The sequence below is a fragment of the Malurus melanocephalus genome, unplaced genomic scaffold (assembly GCF_030028575.1).
Source record: "Malurus melanocephalus ecotype Western Australia unplaced genomic scaffold, MMel_1.1 scaffold_390, whole genome shotgun sequence".
In the NCBI taxonomy this organism is placed as follows: Eukaryota; Metazoa; Chordata; class Aves; order Passeriformes; family Maluridae; genus Malurus; species Malurus melanocephalus.
This window is the reverse complement of record NW_026623622.1, coordinates 361,057-380,738: the sequence shown is the minus strand read 5'-3', so window position 1 is coordinate 380,738 and position 19,682 is coordinate 361,057. Positions and strand designations below refer to the sequence as shown.

The window sequence follows — 19,682 nt, the reverse complement described above, 5'->3', positions numbered from 1 at the left end:
AGATAAATATGAGAGACAAGCCAGTAAATATTGGAATGAATTTTACAAGACCCATAAAAATAACTTTTTCAAGGATCGCAATTGGCTGTTTCTGGAGTTTCCAGAAATCCTTCCAGAAAAAAAGAGGCAAGAGTTCCAAACAGGAAAAAGATCTTCAGAACATACAGAATTAAATAATAACAACAGATTTTCACACAAAAATGGAATGTTTGAAGAAGGAGAAAAATATTGGAAGAAAAACTGTGAAGGTGGTTCTACTGCTGTACAAGGATATGTGTGTAATGGAAGCCAAGCAAAACCTCTTAGTGAAAATCCTCAGGGTAAAAACTGTGGAGAAGAACTCAGCAAGCTAAAATCATTCCCTGGTTGTGAAGCCACATACCGAATACTTGAGGTAATGCACTGCAAATGTTCTACCCATCTTATAGAGCTCCACTTAATTGCTCAAAAGGCTGATAAAGACCCTTTGTAAGTATCAAGGAAATAAGCATTTGGAACTTGACCTACTACTTTCATTTATGGCRGAAACTTTCAGAGAAACCTAGGATCTGTACTTTGTTTTCCCTTTAAAATTTCTCCCAAATCAGAATAGGATTAGATTGTCAAATTCCATTTTCATTGAAAGCCTGGTTTCTAACTTCCTGAGGAAAGGTGTGTGTTTAAGTGCTTTGTCTAAAAGTGCAAGTACTTGCTGCATTATTRCCAAATGGTGCAATTGCACAAGAATATTGCATTTTCTTGTGCAATTTGAGGGATAGATTCTTTTTTAACTTTAGAAAGACACTGGGGGGAAATGTGCTCATATAAATGATTTGAGAATTGTGGTATGAGCTGTTTATACCTTTTCTATCCAACATACCCTCAAGTCTAATGGGTCCTACTTGCTAACTAATTTTCGACAAAAATAACAAAAAAAAAAGTTTTGTTTTCTTATTTATTATTTACTTTATCTTTCTCTTTTGATATTAGGTTGGTTGTGGGGCTGGGAACAGTGTCTTTCCTATTTTGAAAGTTCTATGGTACGTAGCATTGGATTTCCAAATAAGAAYGTTGTATTTGTATCTTCATTTTCACCAAATGTTGGTGCAGGATTAGTGCTGCAGGAAGTGTTGAGTGAACCATTTCAAAAGTGTTGAGTGAACCAGCTCCAAAATTCTTACTATGTCCACACCAAGAATAATGTTGGTAACATCAGTATAGGAATCTCCTTATATTGCTCCACCATGGTCTTTGGGGGATCATATTTGCTGACAAAGTTTGTCTTCAGATGCATTCAGACCAATTTCTTGTAGTTCATCTCAGGCAGCTGAAATATTCTCTTGTTTTATATATCACTGTAAAGCAACCAGGTATCTCTTAAAAAGGCCAAAATCRGAGCCTGTAGACAATGGCATATGATCTACTGGATAGAAGTTTTGTTGTTTCTGAATTGGCTGGTATATTTGTCACATTACCTCAGGTTTTACTGTCAAGGCACAAGTCCTGTATCACATTACTTAATTCATTGAAACATCTTAATCCACTTAACATCCAGTTTTAGAAAAATCTGTTATGACAGCTTGTTCTCCTATCCATGTAGGCAGGAAGGTTTTATTGGAAAGGCTATGTATATATCAAGGGTTGAAATACATGTCTTTTCATTCATGCCTTTAAGAGCTTGAGAACAAAGAAATTCATTATTCTATCAAAGAATTCTGATTGCTAGTACCACCACTATGCAAAAATACTCCATTTTGCAGATATGGAAACACAGCAGGAGGAATTGAGTAATGTACCAGGGTCATACACAAAACCTCTAAGTATTAGCAATGCATCTCCATCCCACAGCAAATGCTTTGCTTTAGATAGCATATAATGAGAGGAGAGCCTGGTTTCATACAAAAACTTTGAAAGGAACACTACATAGGMAAAGATCTCATGTGGCTGTGTTGAAAAGATGAGACAAACTTTTGTGTTTTCCTCACAGGAGGCATTAGTCATAGATTGGCATTTCTGATAATTAGGAATCTACTCCTTGGGTGTTTTTTACTGGAGTTCTCTATTCTTATGTAAATCTTCAGTCAATCACATTGGTTGATACATTGAACAACTTGCTTGTTTGTCTTGTATATGACTTAATGGAAACAACTCTTATCTCATAGCAGGCCTGGCTCTATAGAACAGTTGGTTTTACTCTGAATTGAACAGTATAAAAATTACCATCTGTATGCATATARCAAGCCAGTGTCAAGCATGAGTGTACCCTGGCAACAAAAGAAAATTTCACTTAGTAACATTAAGTAACATTAGTAATGTTACTTTTGGACCTCTTCACCCTGCCTCCCTTAAAATTTAAGTTAATGCTTTTTAATACAGTGAATCATGAAAACACCATCCAGATCAAGMCATGTCTTTGTCTTTACTGGGCTTTCTACATAGCTCCTATTCTGTTCTAAATAAAAACAACCCAATATTTTTACAAGTCTAATCGGTAATCATCTTAACCTTTACCATGGAATTGGCTGGGTCCAAAGCCTGGTTGCTTGTCCTCATTCATGATAAATATGTAAATTCATCAATTCTCATGGGGAGCACAGAGCTGATAAAAGTTTTGCTCAGCRGCAAGCAGGGGATGTCTTTTATTCCAGAAGCATTCTTCTGTTGAGCCCTCAGATGTCACTAACTTTGCTGTGTATACTGTGAGATCTTATTGGCACTAGCAAAGTTTATTGATTCCCTTTTAAAGAAACCATCTATCCAATATCTCAATTATATTTTTAATTAATTAAATTGATCATGARTTGGTCATGAGATCATCCCTCAGTGATTTTGAGTAACTTTCTCAGTTTATCTTAAACAAATTTTTCAGAGGTGAAAAAACTTCTCCCTAGGCTTAATAGTATCTGATGAATGGTACAAGGAAATTTGCAGCTGGCTTAGTCTTGGATGGGAAGGGAAGCAAAAACAGTGCTACAGGAAATTCTTATTCATCCTGGCTAGAAAACAAAGGAGATAATGAAGGGCAATAACCAATACTGCTTAATCAAATCGAAATAATAGCAAGGGGATACATGGAAACCCAGACTTCTACAGAACTGGATGACTTTTGCAATGCTCCATCTCTACCCAAATCCTATTGCTAATTAAACTGCATGCTTGGGCTATTMATGTAGTGCTTCTGTAAGAAAATGTGACCTATTAATGTGCATTACAGCACCAGCATATTGTCATCAGTTCTGACAGCCCTCTGTGACCCTTTTTCTTTTCCTTTATGCTTCCTCTCTGGCAAGGCTGTAATTCTTTTTATACTAACTGCCTGTTGGTATTCTTATGAATTTGTCTGCCCTATTGGTTCATTACAACSTGTGTGGCTTTCCATGGGCTAGACATCAATGAGGTATGCTTGATCAAACCTGTGGAGAACCCCAGAGGACCCTCTGAAGTTTCATGAACACTGATGTAGAATTTCATCTTTTACTATAATAATTTTTTAACTGAGGTTGGTTTTGTTTTCCTAGCRATACACCTGGAATCTTTCTGTACTGTTGTGATTTTGCTTCAGCAGCAGTGGAGCTGGTAAAGGTAATTCATGCACTCCTTTAGAGTACCTTACAAGCCTGTAATTCAGGAGGCTGCCAGGAAGCCATCTTCATGAAAAAGAATGTGATGGCTTTGACAACTTTTAACTGAAGTTTTCAATATTCCCAAGAACAAAGTCATACTGTATGCAGAGAGGAATGAATACCATCAGTGAGCTTGCCTCTCAGCTTGAGTAAGATACTGGACAGAATAGGCTTTTATATGAGATGTTTTACAATGCAGAATAATTGAAGAAAAAATGTTTCTTGAGTCACAGTAAACGCATTAACTACTACTGTTCTCTCTGTGCCTCTTTTCATCTTTTTCCTGACAGTCACATTCGTCCTACAATTCAGCCTGGTGTTCTGCCTTTGTTCATGATGTGTGTGATGATGCTTTACCCTATCCTTTTCCAGATGAGATCCTGGATGTCATTCTCCTTGTCTTTGTGCTCTCTACTATTCATCCTGACAGGTAAATGAAGACTAAAGGGCAAAGCAAATGGGTTAAATCTCTTTTTTAACTGGAGGTTTTCAATAATAGCAAAAGAGGATGGTGAATCTTTATTATTTAATAAGCTACAATAMATATTAAACAAGGTATTTTAAATGCTGTTTACCATTTTCAGGCTTCAAGAGAAAAACWGCTCAGACTAATTAGAATTAGTGAGTCTCCAGTCTCCATCAAAATACAAGGGGATATTKTAACTAAATACATCTGTATTAGAAGTGACAGATTAAAAAAAATACATATTAAAAAGGCAGACTGACAGTCTTCTAGAAGGAAGTTATTTTTAATGATTAAAACCAAACATTCATGATTTAACACCTTACAATATGTTGATATAGACTTAGATTGCTGGTTTAGCCACATTCAAATGCTTACGTACAGGCCTTTAAACTAAAATGCATCTGGAATTCTGTAGGTTGTCTGCATTAAGAACATTTGATCTAGTTTTCATGTATGGTGTTATTTTGAGTGAGTACTGTTAGCYTTTGCTAATACTTCTCAATGTATAATGAGCCAAATTTTATGACTTAAGGCTGGCTKGTTGTGAAAATGCCATTTTTAATGGGAAAAATGTAAAAAAGGGCATGTAAGTTAAACTTCCTGATTGTAGCTAGATTATGTGAAGGKAAATACACACTGTGTGATAATACATTTATTACTCTAAGAATGCCATTAAAATGGKCTGGGCATTCAGAATGGTATTTGCCTAAGTCTCAGAACTCTTTCCCTTCGTAAGGTACTAGTGATTAGGTTTATACAGAAAAACCTTTCCCCTACAGGATATTGATCCTTTCTGTTTATTCAGAGATGAGCCCAAGTCACACAAAGCCAGGGTCCAGGTTTCAAAAACAATTCAAGCAGTAAACTTCGGATCTCTGTAACTCCAGTGATGCTTCCAGAAAGAAATTGGACCATAGTGATTCATTCAATTGCTTTGCCTGCACAAGTAGTAATCAGATGTTCTGTCAGAATTTCTGTCTATCTTTTCCTGTTAGTCTTTTAAGAATGTGCTTGGGGAATTTGGGGTTGGTTTTCTGGGTTGGATTTTTTTTTTTTTGGGGGGGGGGGKGTGTTGGTTTTTTTTAGGTTGTTTTTATTTCTTTGTTTTGTTAGGGTTTTTTTGTCTGTTTTTGATTTGGTTAGTGTTTGGGGGGTTTGGTTTTGTTTGTGGATTTTTTTGGTTATTTATTCGGATTTTGTTGTTGTTGTTTGTCTTCTTTTTTTAGTTGTTTGTTTGTTTGTGGGGGATTTTTTTGTTTGGGTTGTTTTTTTTTTCCCCCAGGGGTGACATGGATGCTTTTTTGTACGTGTGTGTATATACACATATAAAGATTTCCATGTAATTATCTGTCTTGTGAAACCCACTTTCCAAAGATGTGTTAGTCATARCTGCTATCTCATAGAACTAAAATAACTGCATAAAGGAAAATGGGATCCAGATTCATCTTGCTCAGTATACATTTTTTATGGAAACTTTGAAAGTGAGAAATGAAAAARAAGACCAAGAGAATCATGACTCAGAACTTAGGTACTTTGAAAAGATGGAAAATGCATGTGAGAGGGACACATTTATTATCAGCAAATTGTTACTTAATAATTTCTCTCTAGTCTGTTGTGTTTAGTTTTTGATAATTGCTATTCTTGTSAATTTGTAACACACTTCAATTCTTCTAGAAGACACCTCTAAAATTTGGCTACAGAATGGGAAGTTAAACTTTCTTCAAGCTGTATAATTAATGTCTTCTAGTTCTGCTGGATGAGATTTCTGAAAACACTTTAACTTTTTGTGCACATACAATTTTTCTGTGTGTGCAAAACTTTTGTTTATATAAGCAACATCTATGATTCTGTGCACAATTACCTGTCATGAGCAGTCTCCTGTTCTTAGCTGGGTGATGCTGCCATTTTGGTCTGTGGCAGAAGACTTGGTGGCTTATGTTTGCAAACTTCACCAATATCCCATCTGTTTTCTAAGGATGCAAGGGGTTGTAAATAGGTTGGCTAAGCTACTGAAACCTGGAGGAATGTTGCTGTTTCGAGACTATGGAAGATATGATACAGCTCAACTTCGTTTTAAAAAAGGTAATTCCTGAATGGTTTTGTAGATCACTGTTCATTTTAACTCTTTTTGAAAAAAAAAAGTGACACATCTTTTTCATTGCTGTTCTAATTTCTTAGGTCGTTGCTTGTCAGAAAATTTTTATGTAAGAGGAGATGGAACCAGAGTATATTTCTTTACCAAAGGTATGGAACATTATAGTTTCATATAAAGGGTTAGTGTTTGTCAAGGTGATTTGGATTATGAAAGCTCATGTTAAAACAAAAATTTAAAGAAGGTTTTATTGGCTTTTTCAAATTCTCTGCTTTTAAAAAGCCCAAAGCTAATCGCTGTAAGAAAATAATGTCCTTTATGTGTACACCTACTGCATTTGGAGTCCTGCAAGATCACTTACAGACATCACTGGAAATTTCTCTTTAAGGATCCTRTGTCTAATTGTATGCTCAAATTTTGTTATTTAAACATGCACATGATTTCTGTCTTACAATTGAGGTAAGCATGCTTGAAAGGAGAGTCTGTAGCTGTAYATGGCATAGAAGTCTGGATTGTCATTTGTCAGGTGAATTAGCTTTATCTCAATAATACATGAACAGTGACCAAATGGCGTGCATTTATTTACTCAATTATGGCATATTAAACCCTCTGAAGAAAGTGTATCTGTGGATGCTGTGAGTAATAACTAATGTGGGCCTCAAYGTAACTATTTTTACTGCAACATAAMCCAAGAGCTGTGAAAATGAATTTCTARCAAAAGACTTCTTACAGGCAGTGTCCTTTATCTTTAAAATTGCAAAACAKATTTACATCCATCTTTAGTTGAACTACAGGTTGGTAATTACTACATTCTACAAATTGCTTTGTTTTTTTTTGAATTGCAATAAAATTTTTCATATTAAAAAATAGATGAGGTATGGAACATGTTCAGCTTGGCTGGATTAACTGAAGTACAGAAYGTAGTTGATCGGCGATTACAAGTAAACAGAAAGAAAAAGGTGAAAATGCAGCGAGTTTGGATACAAAGCAAGTTCCAGAAGCCGTTGCTATCTCTGCATAATCCTGAAGAAGCCACCGAAAGGCACCCTTATTAATAACTGTACTTCAGAAATGTAGTACAGAAATRAACTCCAGAAACTGAACCAGATTTAAGTACGTATATTTCCAGTAAATGTTGTCTCAGCCACTGAAAAGTATAAAAAAGTTCAATAAATATATTGAACTGAAAACCTTTCTCTGACTTTCTTTTCTTTGTAAATACGTATGTGTGAGAAAAATCGGGAGGGGAAGGACATTTCTGACTAGAGCTTTATATGCAATACTCTTTTCATAACTGTGACCAGGCATTATTTTACTCCCTTGAATATGAATAGTCAATTAATATATATTTAATTCCTGTTGAAATTCACAGTATGTAAAAAGTTTTAGTCTGAAGCATAATTGTGTCAGAGATTTAGAGAAACAGATTATCTGTTCTCAYTGTTATTACAGGCTGCGCTGTGTTAATTTCCGTGTCATGTCTTWTTCAACCACTGTGTGTCTTGAAACTATTTCTTCTTTGGAGGGAAATTTCTTGGTGCATAAATAATAAAGACAAAAACCTCTTTCTGATTTGCATTGAGTTATCATTTCACACTAACTGCATGTGATATGTATATATATCAAATTACTTAGTGATTGGCCTCCTCCACTGTGACTGGCTTATTATGCTGAAGTCTYCACTTTTCATTTATATGCTCATAAGGAACATACCAACTTCAAATACAGTATGTTATATTTAAAGTGCCCTAGGTTGTAAACTGAACATGTTTCGTGTAGAAAGGAATTACCTTAATTAACCATAGAACAGTGATGAAACCAAATAGTTGCTGAAACTTGCCTTGGTAAATACAAACATTATTTTTATGATATGTTAGATATGCTAGAGGGAGGAGCAAAAACAGTAGTCCAGAGTACATTTTATGTATATTGTAATGGGGTATTATCATACTAGAATGCTAATCTACCTAGCAGCTGAGATATTTTTTTTGTTTAAAGAAAAAAATTGCTTTCTTAGAGATTGGATATTAGAAAGAAAATAACATGTTTTTTATTGATCGGGTGGGCATACAGTAAAGGACAGGACTRCACCTGTACTTGAAGTTCTTTTAAGAAGAAAACCAAATTTTTCTTATTTCAAATGTAGGACATGATACTGAGGGTGTTAAGCTGTTATTTAAAGATGCCTCTATGCCACTTTGCTATTTAAATGTAATTTTAAATCACTTAGCTGCAAGAAACCGATGAATGAATAAAACAAGTCTCATTTCGACAAGGGTAGGGAATGCATGTAATCTATGACATGCAGTTTTGAGTGCCATTAATACAGTGACACTCAAAGTCTCTTCTTGTTTTGTTTTAGTCTGAAAGGTAAACATATGTCACAGTTGACAGCTCAGCCTGTTGGGTTTTTTGCAAGTTGTTAGTCTCTAAGCTAAGGAGAAGTGATTGTCTTCTAGGAAGAAAACCCTAAATTATCTAAATGTGGATGCCAAGTAAATTCATCCCCTTTTAATCCAGATGTATTTCAAGAATGAAGTGCAACAAGGGATCTGATCGTTCTTGATATATTCAAAACTCCTGTTAGAGGAAGATGCTGTTTTATGGATTCAGAGGCTTCGGAAGCTTTGGTTACYGATAACATTATTGTAACCTGCAATAAAACTCTTGTCATATAAATCAAAGGTGAAAACACAGCTGTGTTTCTTAGAGTCCTAAGAGCTTGTAGCATCTTCACGGAAAATAGAAATAAATATCTGCTTATATTTTAAATATGTTGCTACTTTGTTTTGACTTCTGAATATACATAGCTCTTAGCTAGCACAAATCATTTTCACTTTTAGAATTTTCCAGGGGAGTGATGACGATAAGCTCTTGAGCATTGTGCAGCTTTATTCATGTGTGTGACGTAAATTTTCCGTACGTAGAGACTAATGTAATGTTTGCTTTGGCACTCACAAGAATGTGTTGATTCTGGCAAGATTTTAATATGCTATATGTTGTTAGTTTAACAGAAGTGTGACATCACAAAAAAGCAAAACCTGAATTTTGAATGCCTTAAGCAAAATCAGCTGTTACTCTTCCAYAATTTGCAGCAGAAATATTAGCTGTCTCTTTTAGAATAATGGTGCATGATTTAGAAGTAATAAGATCAGTTACTATTTTTAAGTATAGAATATCCACTGTCTGAACAGTTGTAAGATTCACAGAAGGGGAAATGGAAAAAGACATCATTCCCAATTAGAACTTTTGAACCTGAGTAGCACTTTCTCTATTTTGGCTTCATGACATTTCAGTTTTCAAAAGGCTTAATCAAAGACATATTTTTAAAATACTTCCAAGTTATCTCTATTAGGCAAGTAAGACTGCTGAAATAAAAGAAGAAAAGGAGATGCAGGCAACAATATAGGAAATACACTTTAAAATAACTTATTGTTAATTGATTCCCAGTGAAAAATTAGTTTGTTAATCTAGAAAAAGGCACTTAAGTTTCACTTTTGATATATGAAGTTAATTCTTTAGTCAGATGTGTACCTAAAATTAATTTATACACATTTTATAAATACTAAACATCTTAACTTGTAGTTGCAATTTTTTTTTAAATTTTGTGGAGGTTTTTTTCCTTGTTTCAGGATGGCTTCTTAATGGCAATTAGAGAAAGGTAGTCTTGTTAGAATGGAGCTTTGGCTTCATTGGCTTTCACTTGCTTTATGAATACTGTGTATTCTTTGCCCAGCTCTGCTGGTATTGCATTACATTTATGTACAGGGATGCTTGAACATGGTACTTACTGTTTAGACCTTGTTTAGTTTTGAAGCAAGTACAAGACAGTTAAAAAGTRGAGAAAGTGAGCAGCCTTTTTTCCTACACTAATTTTGAAGTATCTAGTCAATAACATTTGGCTCATATTAAAAAATAAACCTTTTTCCCAGCAAAACCAAGGCAGGTGCTTGTGCCATATTTACAAATCCACCAAATCTGAAGGGAACAGCCGAAATGCAGGCCTGATGAGGAGACCCATCATGTTGAGTAGGAACTCTAGCAACATCAGGGAAAAGTTTATTGTCTTGGAAACTGCACAGCTAATCGTTCCTGATTACACTGTTTAATGATGACTAAAAATTAGTAACAAAAAAACCCAGAATTTGTATTAAACACCGGTGGACATCAAGTAGCATAAATTTTGCTACTTCATTTTGCTTCATTTTTTGCTACTTTTGCTGCTTCATTTTCATTTGTTGTGTGAACTTTATTGAGTGCTCTAATGTGCTCTTTGATCTGTTGACATATGGTTTGCTTCCTCCTTTTCCTATGCATAGTGGACAAGTAAGCAGTTTYCCCAGGAGCTATATACACAAACTTTTGCAGTAAAGTTTGAGGGCTGAGTTATTGTTAGGATTGGAAAAAAAGAGAGTTTTATTTCTTTTTGTATRGATTGCTTTTTCTTTTTCTGTGAATGCAGTGGATTGTATAGATGGTAAATGATCYATAGTGGCATTGGATGTATTTTTAAATTATTTTAAGTCAAGTATCAGAGAATCATAGAATGGTTTGGATTGAAAGGAAGCCTAAAGATCATCTAGTTCCACTAGACCAGGTTGCTCAAAGTACCATCCAACCTGTCYTTGAATAAGAGTATGATGTCTATGATAATAGTTCTTATGTACACAATTTCTACTCCATGAAGCATCTTCATAATGGATGGTTGCACAACCTTGGAAATAAAACATGTATACATGTTACAAAAATATTAAGCACTGCCACTGTTAACTATATAGATCACTTTGCCTTTCAGTATAGGTAAACTGCACTCTGTGTTTGGAATGAGGATTGCACATGAGGGTTTTTTTTTTTACATCAGTTATGTGCCAGTTCCCCTTGTCTTAAGACTCATCCAGAATTTGGACAAGTGTGAGTCTCCTATATGCAATTACACTTTGTATGTAGTCAGTAAGAACTATATGGGTTGCTGTGGGCATCTTAACAGGTTCTTTGTTTTGCCTGTGCCTCCTGACATACAGGTCATGCCCAGACAGGGCTTGGAGCTGAGAAGGAAACTTCTCTGTTGGGTGACCCTCCTTCACCCTTTTCTAGCACCAAGGAACTAAAAGGAGAACTTGCCAGATTTGAAAGTGAGAGCCTTACATGCAAGAGAGGAGRAAGATGAAGATGCAGGCAAGAGAAGGAGTGTTTCCTCTGGGAGCAGTGGTAAGACGGGAGCTTGGGTGGACTGACCAAGAAAAAAGAGATGCAGAACAGGGAACTGAGGAACAGAACACTGTGGGGATCCTTTATGGAGATTTGTAACAGGATACAGTGTGGCAGGMGAGGACCTTTGGCCTAGAAATTAATGAAATTGTGGAGGCAAGAAGAGAAAGGAGACTATTTGTCACAAAAATAGGGTGAAATCTGGCTAAATAAAACAATTGATTTAAGGATTGGAGGTAGAAAGAYCTGTCTTCGAAGCTTTTATTCTCCCTGTGGTCATGTATTTTCACATCTTAGCAGAATATTGTAGGTTTTGTCTTTCATCCATATGTGCACGATGTCTTTCAATTTATTAAAAAGATGGACTGTTTCCTTTGTTGTAGTTTGTATGTGCTRTGCACGTTTGCAACAGGGCAGGCAAGTGTGTGTGATACACCTGCTTTTGCTTTCTCCTYAGGGAGTAATGTTTTTACCTTCTTTCAAGTAGAACCCTGTAGTGACAGAAGCTCCATTCCTAACCTCCTGGGAGGCAGATACCAGGGAGTAACAGAAGTGTCTGTATCCTGATTATGTTCAATCAAGGTAGAACAATTAAATTTACTCCATGTGTTCCGATGATGCTCCATTTAAATCAAGGCAATATCTGCAGATTGTAACCATCAAGAGCCTCCCAATATCAGTTTCTATTATACTTGCATCTGTTCAACAGAACTTAAAATGAATTCATGTAAACTAGAAATAAAACTTAAAGAAAAATAGCAGAATTGACTTCATCTGGGATTACAGCAATTTAGAGATGGAATATGTTTTGTTATTTTTATTTTCAAACACAGTTGCAGAGGAGTACTTATCGAAGAGACTGAAAATTTAGCTTATTGGAGGTATAATGTATGTCAAGAATATTAAAGCTAATATCTGTGTTCTGAAGCTTTGTATACTTAATGTTAGCCAAAGATATCTTGTCAATTGGTGCTGTGAAAAAGAAGTTAGCAACAAGATAGACTAATTTTCAGAGGCTATTTTATTGATCAGGTTGCTACAATTTTGAAGGGAATTTGAAAGATTAAGGAAGCAAGTGAATCAGTTTAATAAGGCTAAAACCCACAGATGACATATACAATTTAATAAATAATCAGATTAAGAATAATCTAGGCATCCCTGTATTTTGATATTAAATGAAATTTTAAGTTCATTAAAAAAACAGACTGRTGTATGCTGCTAATTAGAAAAACAACCAAAATGTTAGAATTTTAAAGTATGATGTAAAAATAGAATGCTCTATAGCTACTGCATAAATCCAGTGCATAGTCTTCCCTGTAGTGTGTCGTGTTCAGCTAGAAGAAAAAGATGCAGTAAAAATAGATAGTGAAGTTTTTTCATGTCTCCAGGAATTTTCATATGAAGACAGCTTAGGGAATTGAATGATAGACAATGTGAGAATGGCATATAGTGTTATGTTTTAGTAATTAGAAGGTCTGATTTATCCTTTACATGATACAAAAAGCAAGATAAATTAGTCAAGTTGGCAGGCAACAAACCTTCATTGTATATATTTATCACTGTGCCCTATAAAAACAAGGACAATGTTCACAAGGCTAAGATTGGTGAATTTACCAAAACCAGGTTGTATTAGATTTTTCTGTTTTTATTTTCATATGTGTGAAAGGGTAGTTTTTCATATTTACTGTTCAAGATTTTTAAATGTCTCCAATTGAAAAAAAAACCAAARAAACAATAATCCTAAAACCTTTTTCATTACCTTTTGTGAGATCCCAATATTGCTCAACATTCAGCTCAACAGTAGAGCTGAAGAATACGCCCGAATACAAAATGTGTCTAGTAGACACAGTTACCAAATTATGAAAAGATAGAGGAGGAAAAGGTAGAAAAATAGTGAACATACTAATTGGCATGACAGCATGTAGTCCTGTAGCAATCATACAGMACTTAGTATTTTATATGGAATGACAAATTCAGTGCCTCAGAGAGCAGGAGAGATACAACGGTCTCACCACACTTCCCTGTCACTTATGACCATAAACTGGCACATGAGCAAGCCAAAAGCCACAGAATGAATGTAATTTGTTTGCTGTAAGAGTATACAATTGATTAATTATGCTTGGATGAGACTGGCTGTTTTGGAGGGTTTCATTGCATGACCAACACTAATTTTTTCTTCCTTTTGTGTCGGGCACACTCTAGCCTCCATTTCCTTCTGAAATAACAAGTGCTCTTTAAATGGAGGAGTGCATCTTTGAACTTGAATTAAAGGGTTATTGTACAGTGAAGGATTTAGCAGATGGGCTTAGAGAATCTGAACCTACCACTAGTCCTTTATTTTACACTAGGAAAAGCTTTGCCATTTTAAATGGCTCTGTTTGCTACATTGCCTATTAAGTACAGTAGTCAGATGTTGTTCTGAGGAATTGGGYAGCTTAGCTTCCAGTGACATTGATTACACTCAACAGTGAGAGCTTGAGAAAGAGTAGTGGGTGGAGAAATGAGAAGGCAGTGTGAGGCATTTCAGGGAGGAGATTTGCACGCCAGCACTTGCATGTGGGTGACAATCCCTCAGAGAAACTGTTTTTACTCTGAAGTGGAGCAGCATTGAATCTTCTGTGCTCACTTCAGGTTTAACCTCCATCCCTGCAAACTACCTGTGCAGCCTGTAGTTAAACAGGCATTTTCTTAAATGGAAAGAAAATAACAGTAGCGAGAAACTGCATCTTTAGCATGGAGCTGTGATTTCACAGAGAGAGACACTGGCATGTTAATTCCTAGCATCAACGGGTGCAAATCTCAATGACAATGCTAAGCCTGGTTACACATGGGCTGAGCTAAACCCAAAGATGACACACAATSCTGTTCAAAATCACTCATTTAATCCTTTTTGAATTTTTGTCATCTAACAACCTGAGAGTTTGTGTTAAGAAAAGATGATATGAAAAAGCTGTAATTGTCACTGACCATGACTTTCTTTGACAGACAAATGATGACAAGCACATTCATTATCTTGTTTTAGATAAACAGTTAATCTTTTTATTCAAGGGTGAATATTAGTGAATTGAGTAAATCCTCAGTGATTGTTACCAAACTCTGAAATAAGATCTCTACTCTTGCTTTGTTTAACTGCTGAAATTTGGTTTGTTCACATACATGTTTATAGTTTTGGGTGCAGGATATTTAGAATTTTTTATCCTACAACATTCTGTAGTGGGTAATAAGTTTTATGAAATTTAATAACCAACCAGATAAACATGATTGATTMAGATAAGTGATTTACAATAAAATCCTTAAGCATGTTCATAATTGTTGTTTTTTCCTCAAATACTTGAGAAAGTTCCTGTGAGTATGCCTATTCTTAAACTAGAAGACTTTTGAAGTCCAAAATAACAAAGTGAAGATAGGAAAAAGAAACAGTAATGGAAAAAATTGCTTGTTTTAATTCATTGTCAGAAAGTGAAAATGCACRATTATGCATATTTTCCTATGTTTTTACATTTCATAGAAATTGTGTTATTTCATTGCCAAAAGACTTTGCACAATGCTATGTGATTCTAAGGAAATACAAGCAGAGCAATATAATCTGAACTTGTATAATGCTTTGCGCTTGCATTTTTTTCCAATTGTTCATTCTCCTTTTTCTAAATTAGTCAGATTAGAAAAGAAAGCAAAAATAACAGACTTGGGAAGTCACCGATTGTTGAAGGTAATGCAGGCAAATACTAGCTAAGTGTTTTTTCCAGCAGATTTTCCTTTCCTATGTGAGATCAAGAATATGGCAGTTTTGTCTGGTGTTTCACCAGCAATTTCTTTAGTAGAGGTATGCTATATGTGTGGTTGTGATACTTCGTATAATTTTTATCTTCTTGTTTCCAGCTACACTACTTTCTGATTTATCTTAATAAATCTTTTGGAGATTCTCAAGTGGAGTGTAAGTAAGTATTACTTACATATTTAAAGTATATGTTATCAAAATATTCCTGGTTTTATTCATAAAGTGAATAAATACAAAGTTTAACATAAATATGCATGTGTAACTWTGTGTAACTACATGAACAATGACAACTTCAGGCCTCTGGTTTTCATGCCCAGCTTGTTTGGTGAGATCAGCAATGAACGTGCAGACTTCCTCAGGGTAGCCTAGAGCAACCTTTTCTAGCTCTCTGAGAGTTTCAGTACTTGCTTTTTTAAAAACAAAACAAAGCAAAACCACAACAAAATAGKTWTTGCYATAGATAAGCCTAACAGGCTTAGAYTATATATATACAYACAAGTACATATGTATRTRTGTATRTATAAAAATAAAATGAGAGCACAGAGAACATCAGCAGGCTGGGAGGTAGAGAAATGGAAATTGGCTGGCATCCAATTAAAGAAAGGTCCAGGCATGAGAAAAAGTAATTCTTTAAATAGGCATTTAACATGAGGTAAGAGAAAAAGGTTGTTTGCTTAGAAGTTTTTCCTAAAACAAAAGGTAGTGTGGAATGAAAGTAAAAGAAAAGTTAATAAGGATCTTTCTATTCTCAATCTGGGAAAGTATACAAGCTATAACCTTCACGTTTGGACTTTTAAAGCACTTTTATGCAAGGGCCCTGCTGGGGATCTACATTCTTCTGCAGTCAGTATGGATGCTGAGTCATCAGGAAAGCTRGCCATTTGGGTTTTGGTTTCTAAATATAGAGGTGAACATTGAAAGCCCTAATCTGGGAACAGTGGACACTCATATGCAGCTTTGGTGACATGAATGATTTCATTCTTAATAGGCTTGTATCAAAACCAAAACCCTGCTTGCATTACACATGTTTCTGCAAAATGTGGTTTCTATGACAAAAAACAATCAATTAAAAATTTAAAATTATTAAAAGAAATATAGAAGAATAACAACTTTCAGTCTTTGATAAACCTTCTCAGAATAGCTTGTGTATCTTTGCCATATGCAGAGGAGGTGGAGCAAGTAGATTTTGGGGGAGGGAACATAGGAGCAACCTAAATTAAGGAAGGAAGCTTAGGTTAAGCCTTAGAAGGGGTGAACTTTGACTGTTTAACTGGGTTTTAGATATTATGTTCAGGGATAAGGAGTGCAAGTTTGTGGGAGTCTGCCTGGAAATTGTCGGTTTGATGAATAATATTGTCAGATAKTTATACTAACATCACCTTTGCAGTTTGAGTACCATACTAACCTTCAGTACATAGGTTGGTGGGTTTTTTTTTTATTTTTGATGTGAAGTTCTGCGCACTTGGTTTGTTTGTTTGTTTGGAAACTTTGCTAAAGTAGGACCTTTGACCTTCAAAATGCTGTGAAAGAATCAGATTTTAAAAGGGCRTTTTCACTTTCACTGTAGATGAATTTGTATAATTCAATATTATGTGGTAGGAGCTCCTTCTTAATTAAGCAAGGTGGTACARTGTTTTGTTTTGACAGCATTTGTGCCTTCTACATAGATCCTAGCTTAAGAGATGCTTGCTGAGTGCTTTGCCACCTGAAAATGTGGGACAGGGATGGAGAAATCCTGCCTGGTCAGCAATAATGTCACTTTGGCTGAGCACGCACATTGCCGGCAGTGGCATCACGCCTGTGGCAGGGCAGATCTCAGCCAGAGACTCACCCCTGGCTCTCTGGGCACAGATCTGCTGCTGCAGAGCCTGTGCAGCACAGGTGCCATCTCTCCATCCAGCCACCAAGGTCTTCCAGGAAAATGCTGTAACAAGCTGTGAGGTCCCATGGCTATTGCTCTGGCAGGCCAGGTGTGCCCCAGGGGTGCTGGCTCTGCTTTGAGTGAAGCACACACTTCATTATTTGATTGGTACAGTCCAAGTAGGCAAAACTCCTTGTAACTCTGAATTAAGGGGAGGATATCTAGTAAGTGGATAGCAGCWGAGGAAAGACCGTTTTGAGGAAAAATAGTTTTTTTTCTTTAAACTTTGTGTCAAACTTTCATCCTGAGTATGCACAGTATGTTTCAAGGGCTATTTTTTGTAGGTGAAATAGCTGGGAACAGAACTCTTTAACGGGATGTAAAAAACCTGTAGCTATGTTAAATGACAAAGCTCTAACTATTGCATCCTACATGCAGTGCTTTTGTGCAGGGGCAGCTCATGTGCAGCTGATTCATCAGTCAAAAAAACAGCCGTTAACCTTACTGTAAGATGTGAGCTTCAAAATGAGGCTGTGCCCTYGTTTCCTATGAGAACTTAAAACATGCAAAGTTTGAGGTTTTTAAAGTTAAGTTGGCCATGCGTGAGTTATAAAGCCACAACAAATTAGGAGCTCATAAAATTTTGAAAATACTGGAATCTTCTCAGTTTCCTTCCAACTGATGTAAGATTAAGACAGATGAATTTATAACAAAATGAGGTTTCTTGATAATATTACAGCAGCATAATGAGAAGAATCTTTCTTTGAATGAACTAGGGCAGAGGACTAYTGTGACACTTGTGCTGAAAGGTCTCGCCCTAGCCATAAACATCTGGTCTGTTGTGCTCATGGAGTTTCTCAGCAGCATGTAGGTGGAGTCAAGGTCTCTGGGCTCCAGAAGATAAATGCCTAATACATGTTCTACAAGTGTATTTCTGCTGCCTGTGGTAGATATAAAGAAAACAAGGAAGTCCTAGTTCATTCCACTAGTAGAAAAATGAGTAAATTTTTATTATCCAACCATTTCCTAACGTGTTTTTTGGAGGAGCCTGAGTCCTTCTTTCAGTTATGCATGGTATGCTGAAGGTATTCATTTGGGACTTCATTACCAGTTTTTATTATAATTATCTTTATTTTACGTGCTGTCTTTGCACAGACTGAAAGCCACAACACATCTCTTTTTCTTAATTGAAATTTTTACTGTTATTTGTCTATTTTCTATCTAGCGTTCCAAACACTAGTTATTTCATGCATGCTACCATTAGTATATAATGGATGAGGTCTTGATACAATTGAAAAATTAGAGAATGCACCTGAGATGAGAAAGAGGTATGGAATGAATTATTGCTTATCTAAAATATAGCCACAATTCCAGCTCAAACTCTAACACGTGACCAGTTATTAATTATGTCTTGTTTGAACCTTATGTGAAAAAAACCATGGAAAATGCAAAATATTTACTGTATATCCAAAACTGCTAGTGTCTCTTTCTTCAGTTTCACTCATCCCTGTTAATTCTGACAATGCTGTCATATGACTTRTGGTAAAATTAAATTTACATAAAGATGCAATTTTGGGTATAAAGTAGGCTTGTGAATTTCTCTAATGTTCATTGCCACAAAGGGCCCACAGTAACTTACAGTGACTATTAATATGTACAAATATCATCCTTCTTGTGAGGACACCTCCAATATGATTCCTAGTACAACCCTGCCTCAAATTTGGTAAAACAAATATTGTTCTGACCCTCAGGAACCAAGTAGAAGTTTTGCCAGACATCGCTGAAGACAAGATCTCATCATAAAGAAATTTCATAGTCAGATTTAGAGCTACTGTGCATACCTGTTCTGGGATCTGTTGACACTTTGATGAGTGTAATATCAAGGGTTGTTGGGCTACATCTTCTGGGACATTCTTTATATTTGTGATTTTACACTTGCAGATTAGAAAAATGTAGAATCTTTTGGCAAAATGGAAATAAAAAATGCTGCARCTTGGGTATATCTGTATATTGCTGTGCTGTCAGTCCTTCTTTTTAAATTGAAGTTTATCTAAGAAGCGTTTTAGTAAAATATTAATATTGGTGTTCAGCAGTCACAGAATAGAAGCAGTCCAGATTCTGTATCTGCTCCATASAGAAGTCAAGACCCATGATAGAAGCAGCAGAATGACTTAATATGAAGAATTTTGAAAAAGGAAATGAACCTGTTCTGCATTCTCATTTATTAGACAGGGAGAGGGAACTGAAGAGTAACCTTTAAGGAACTCAAGTTGCACCTGAATAATTTGCATTTAGAAAATTGTTCCTTTCATGTTCAATTGGTTTATTGAATTCATGCTAGATTCCTGTAAATGCTACACAGGTTTTATATCTYCAGTATTTTGCCTAAATGAAAGACTGGCTTGGCTATATTACATTTATGTTTAGTCTAATAGAGGTGAAGAAAGTTATTGAACTGAATGGCACAAATTCCCTTGGTCCTTTAGATGCAACTTTAACAATAATCTCACTTGGATATTCAGAGTGACAGGAATTAACATCATTTCTATACATAGGAACATCCTTCTACTTGAAACAGCCTTAACAAATTCATGTTTCAGTAATCTGCAACGGCAGACCTTGGTGCTGAAGGAGGAAAAGCTGAATATAATTTTAATTCCAGTGAGAAATTAAGA

The 19,682-nt window shown here is 35.6% G+C and overlaps 1 protein-coding gene across 6 annotated transcripts in view; it reads left to right on the top strand.

Annotated features, from left to right (window-relative positions):
* The window catches only part of METTL8 (methyltransferase 8, tRNA N3-cytidine), a 20,449-nt gene extending 12,750 nt beyond the window's left edge, over positions 1–7,699 (top strand). For 3 of the 6 annotated variants that reach the window (XM_057379151.1, XM_057379149.1, XM_057379150.1), the window contains exons 5-11: positions 3–394; positions 970–1,019; positions 3,498–3,561; positions 3,893–4,032; positions 6,044–6,150; positions 6,247–6,312; positions 7,031–7,698. In XM_057379151.1, the coding sequence (XP_057235134.1) occupies positions 3–394; positions 970–1,019; positions 3,498–3,561; positions 3,893–4,032; positions 6,044–6,150; positions 6,247–6,312; positions 7,031–7,215 (1,004 nt within the window). In that variant the 3' untranslated portion in view covers positions 7,216–7,698. Of the gene's footprint in view, positions 1–2; positions 395–969; positions 1,020–3,497; positions 3,562–3,892; positions 4,033–6,043; positions 6,151–6,246; positions 6,313–7,030 lie in introns of all 6 variants that reach the window. The other 3 variants (XM_057379152.1, XM_057379154.1, XM_057379153.1) reach the window with 2 other exon arrangements.
* Positions 7,700–19,682: the final 11,983 nt, after the last annotated feature.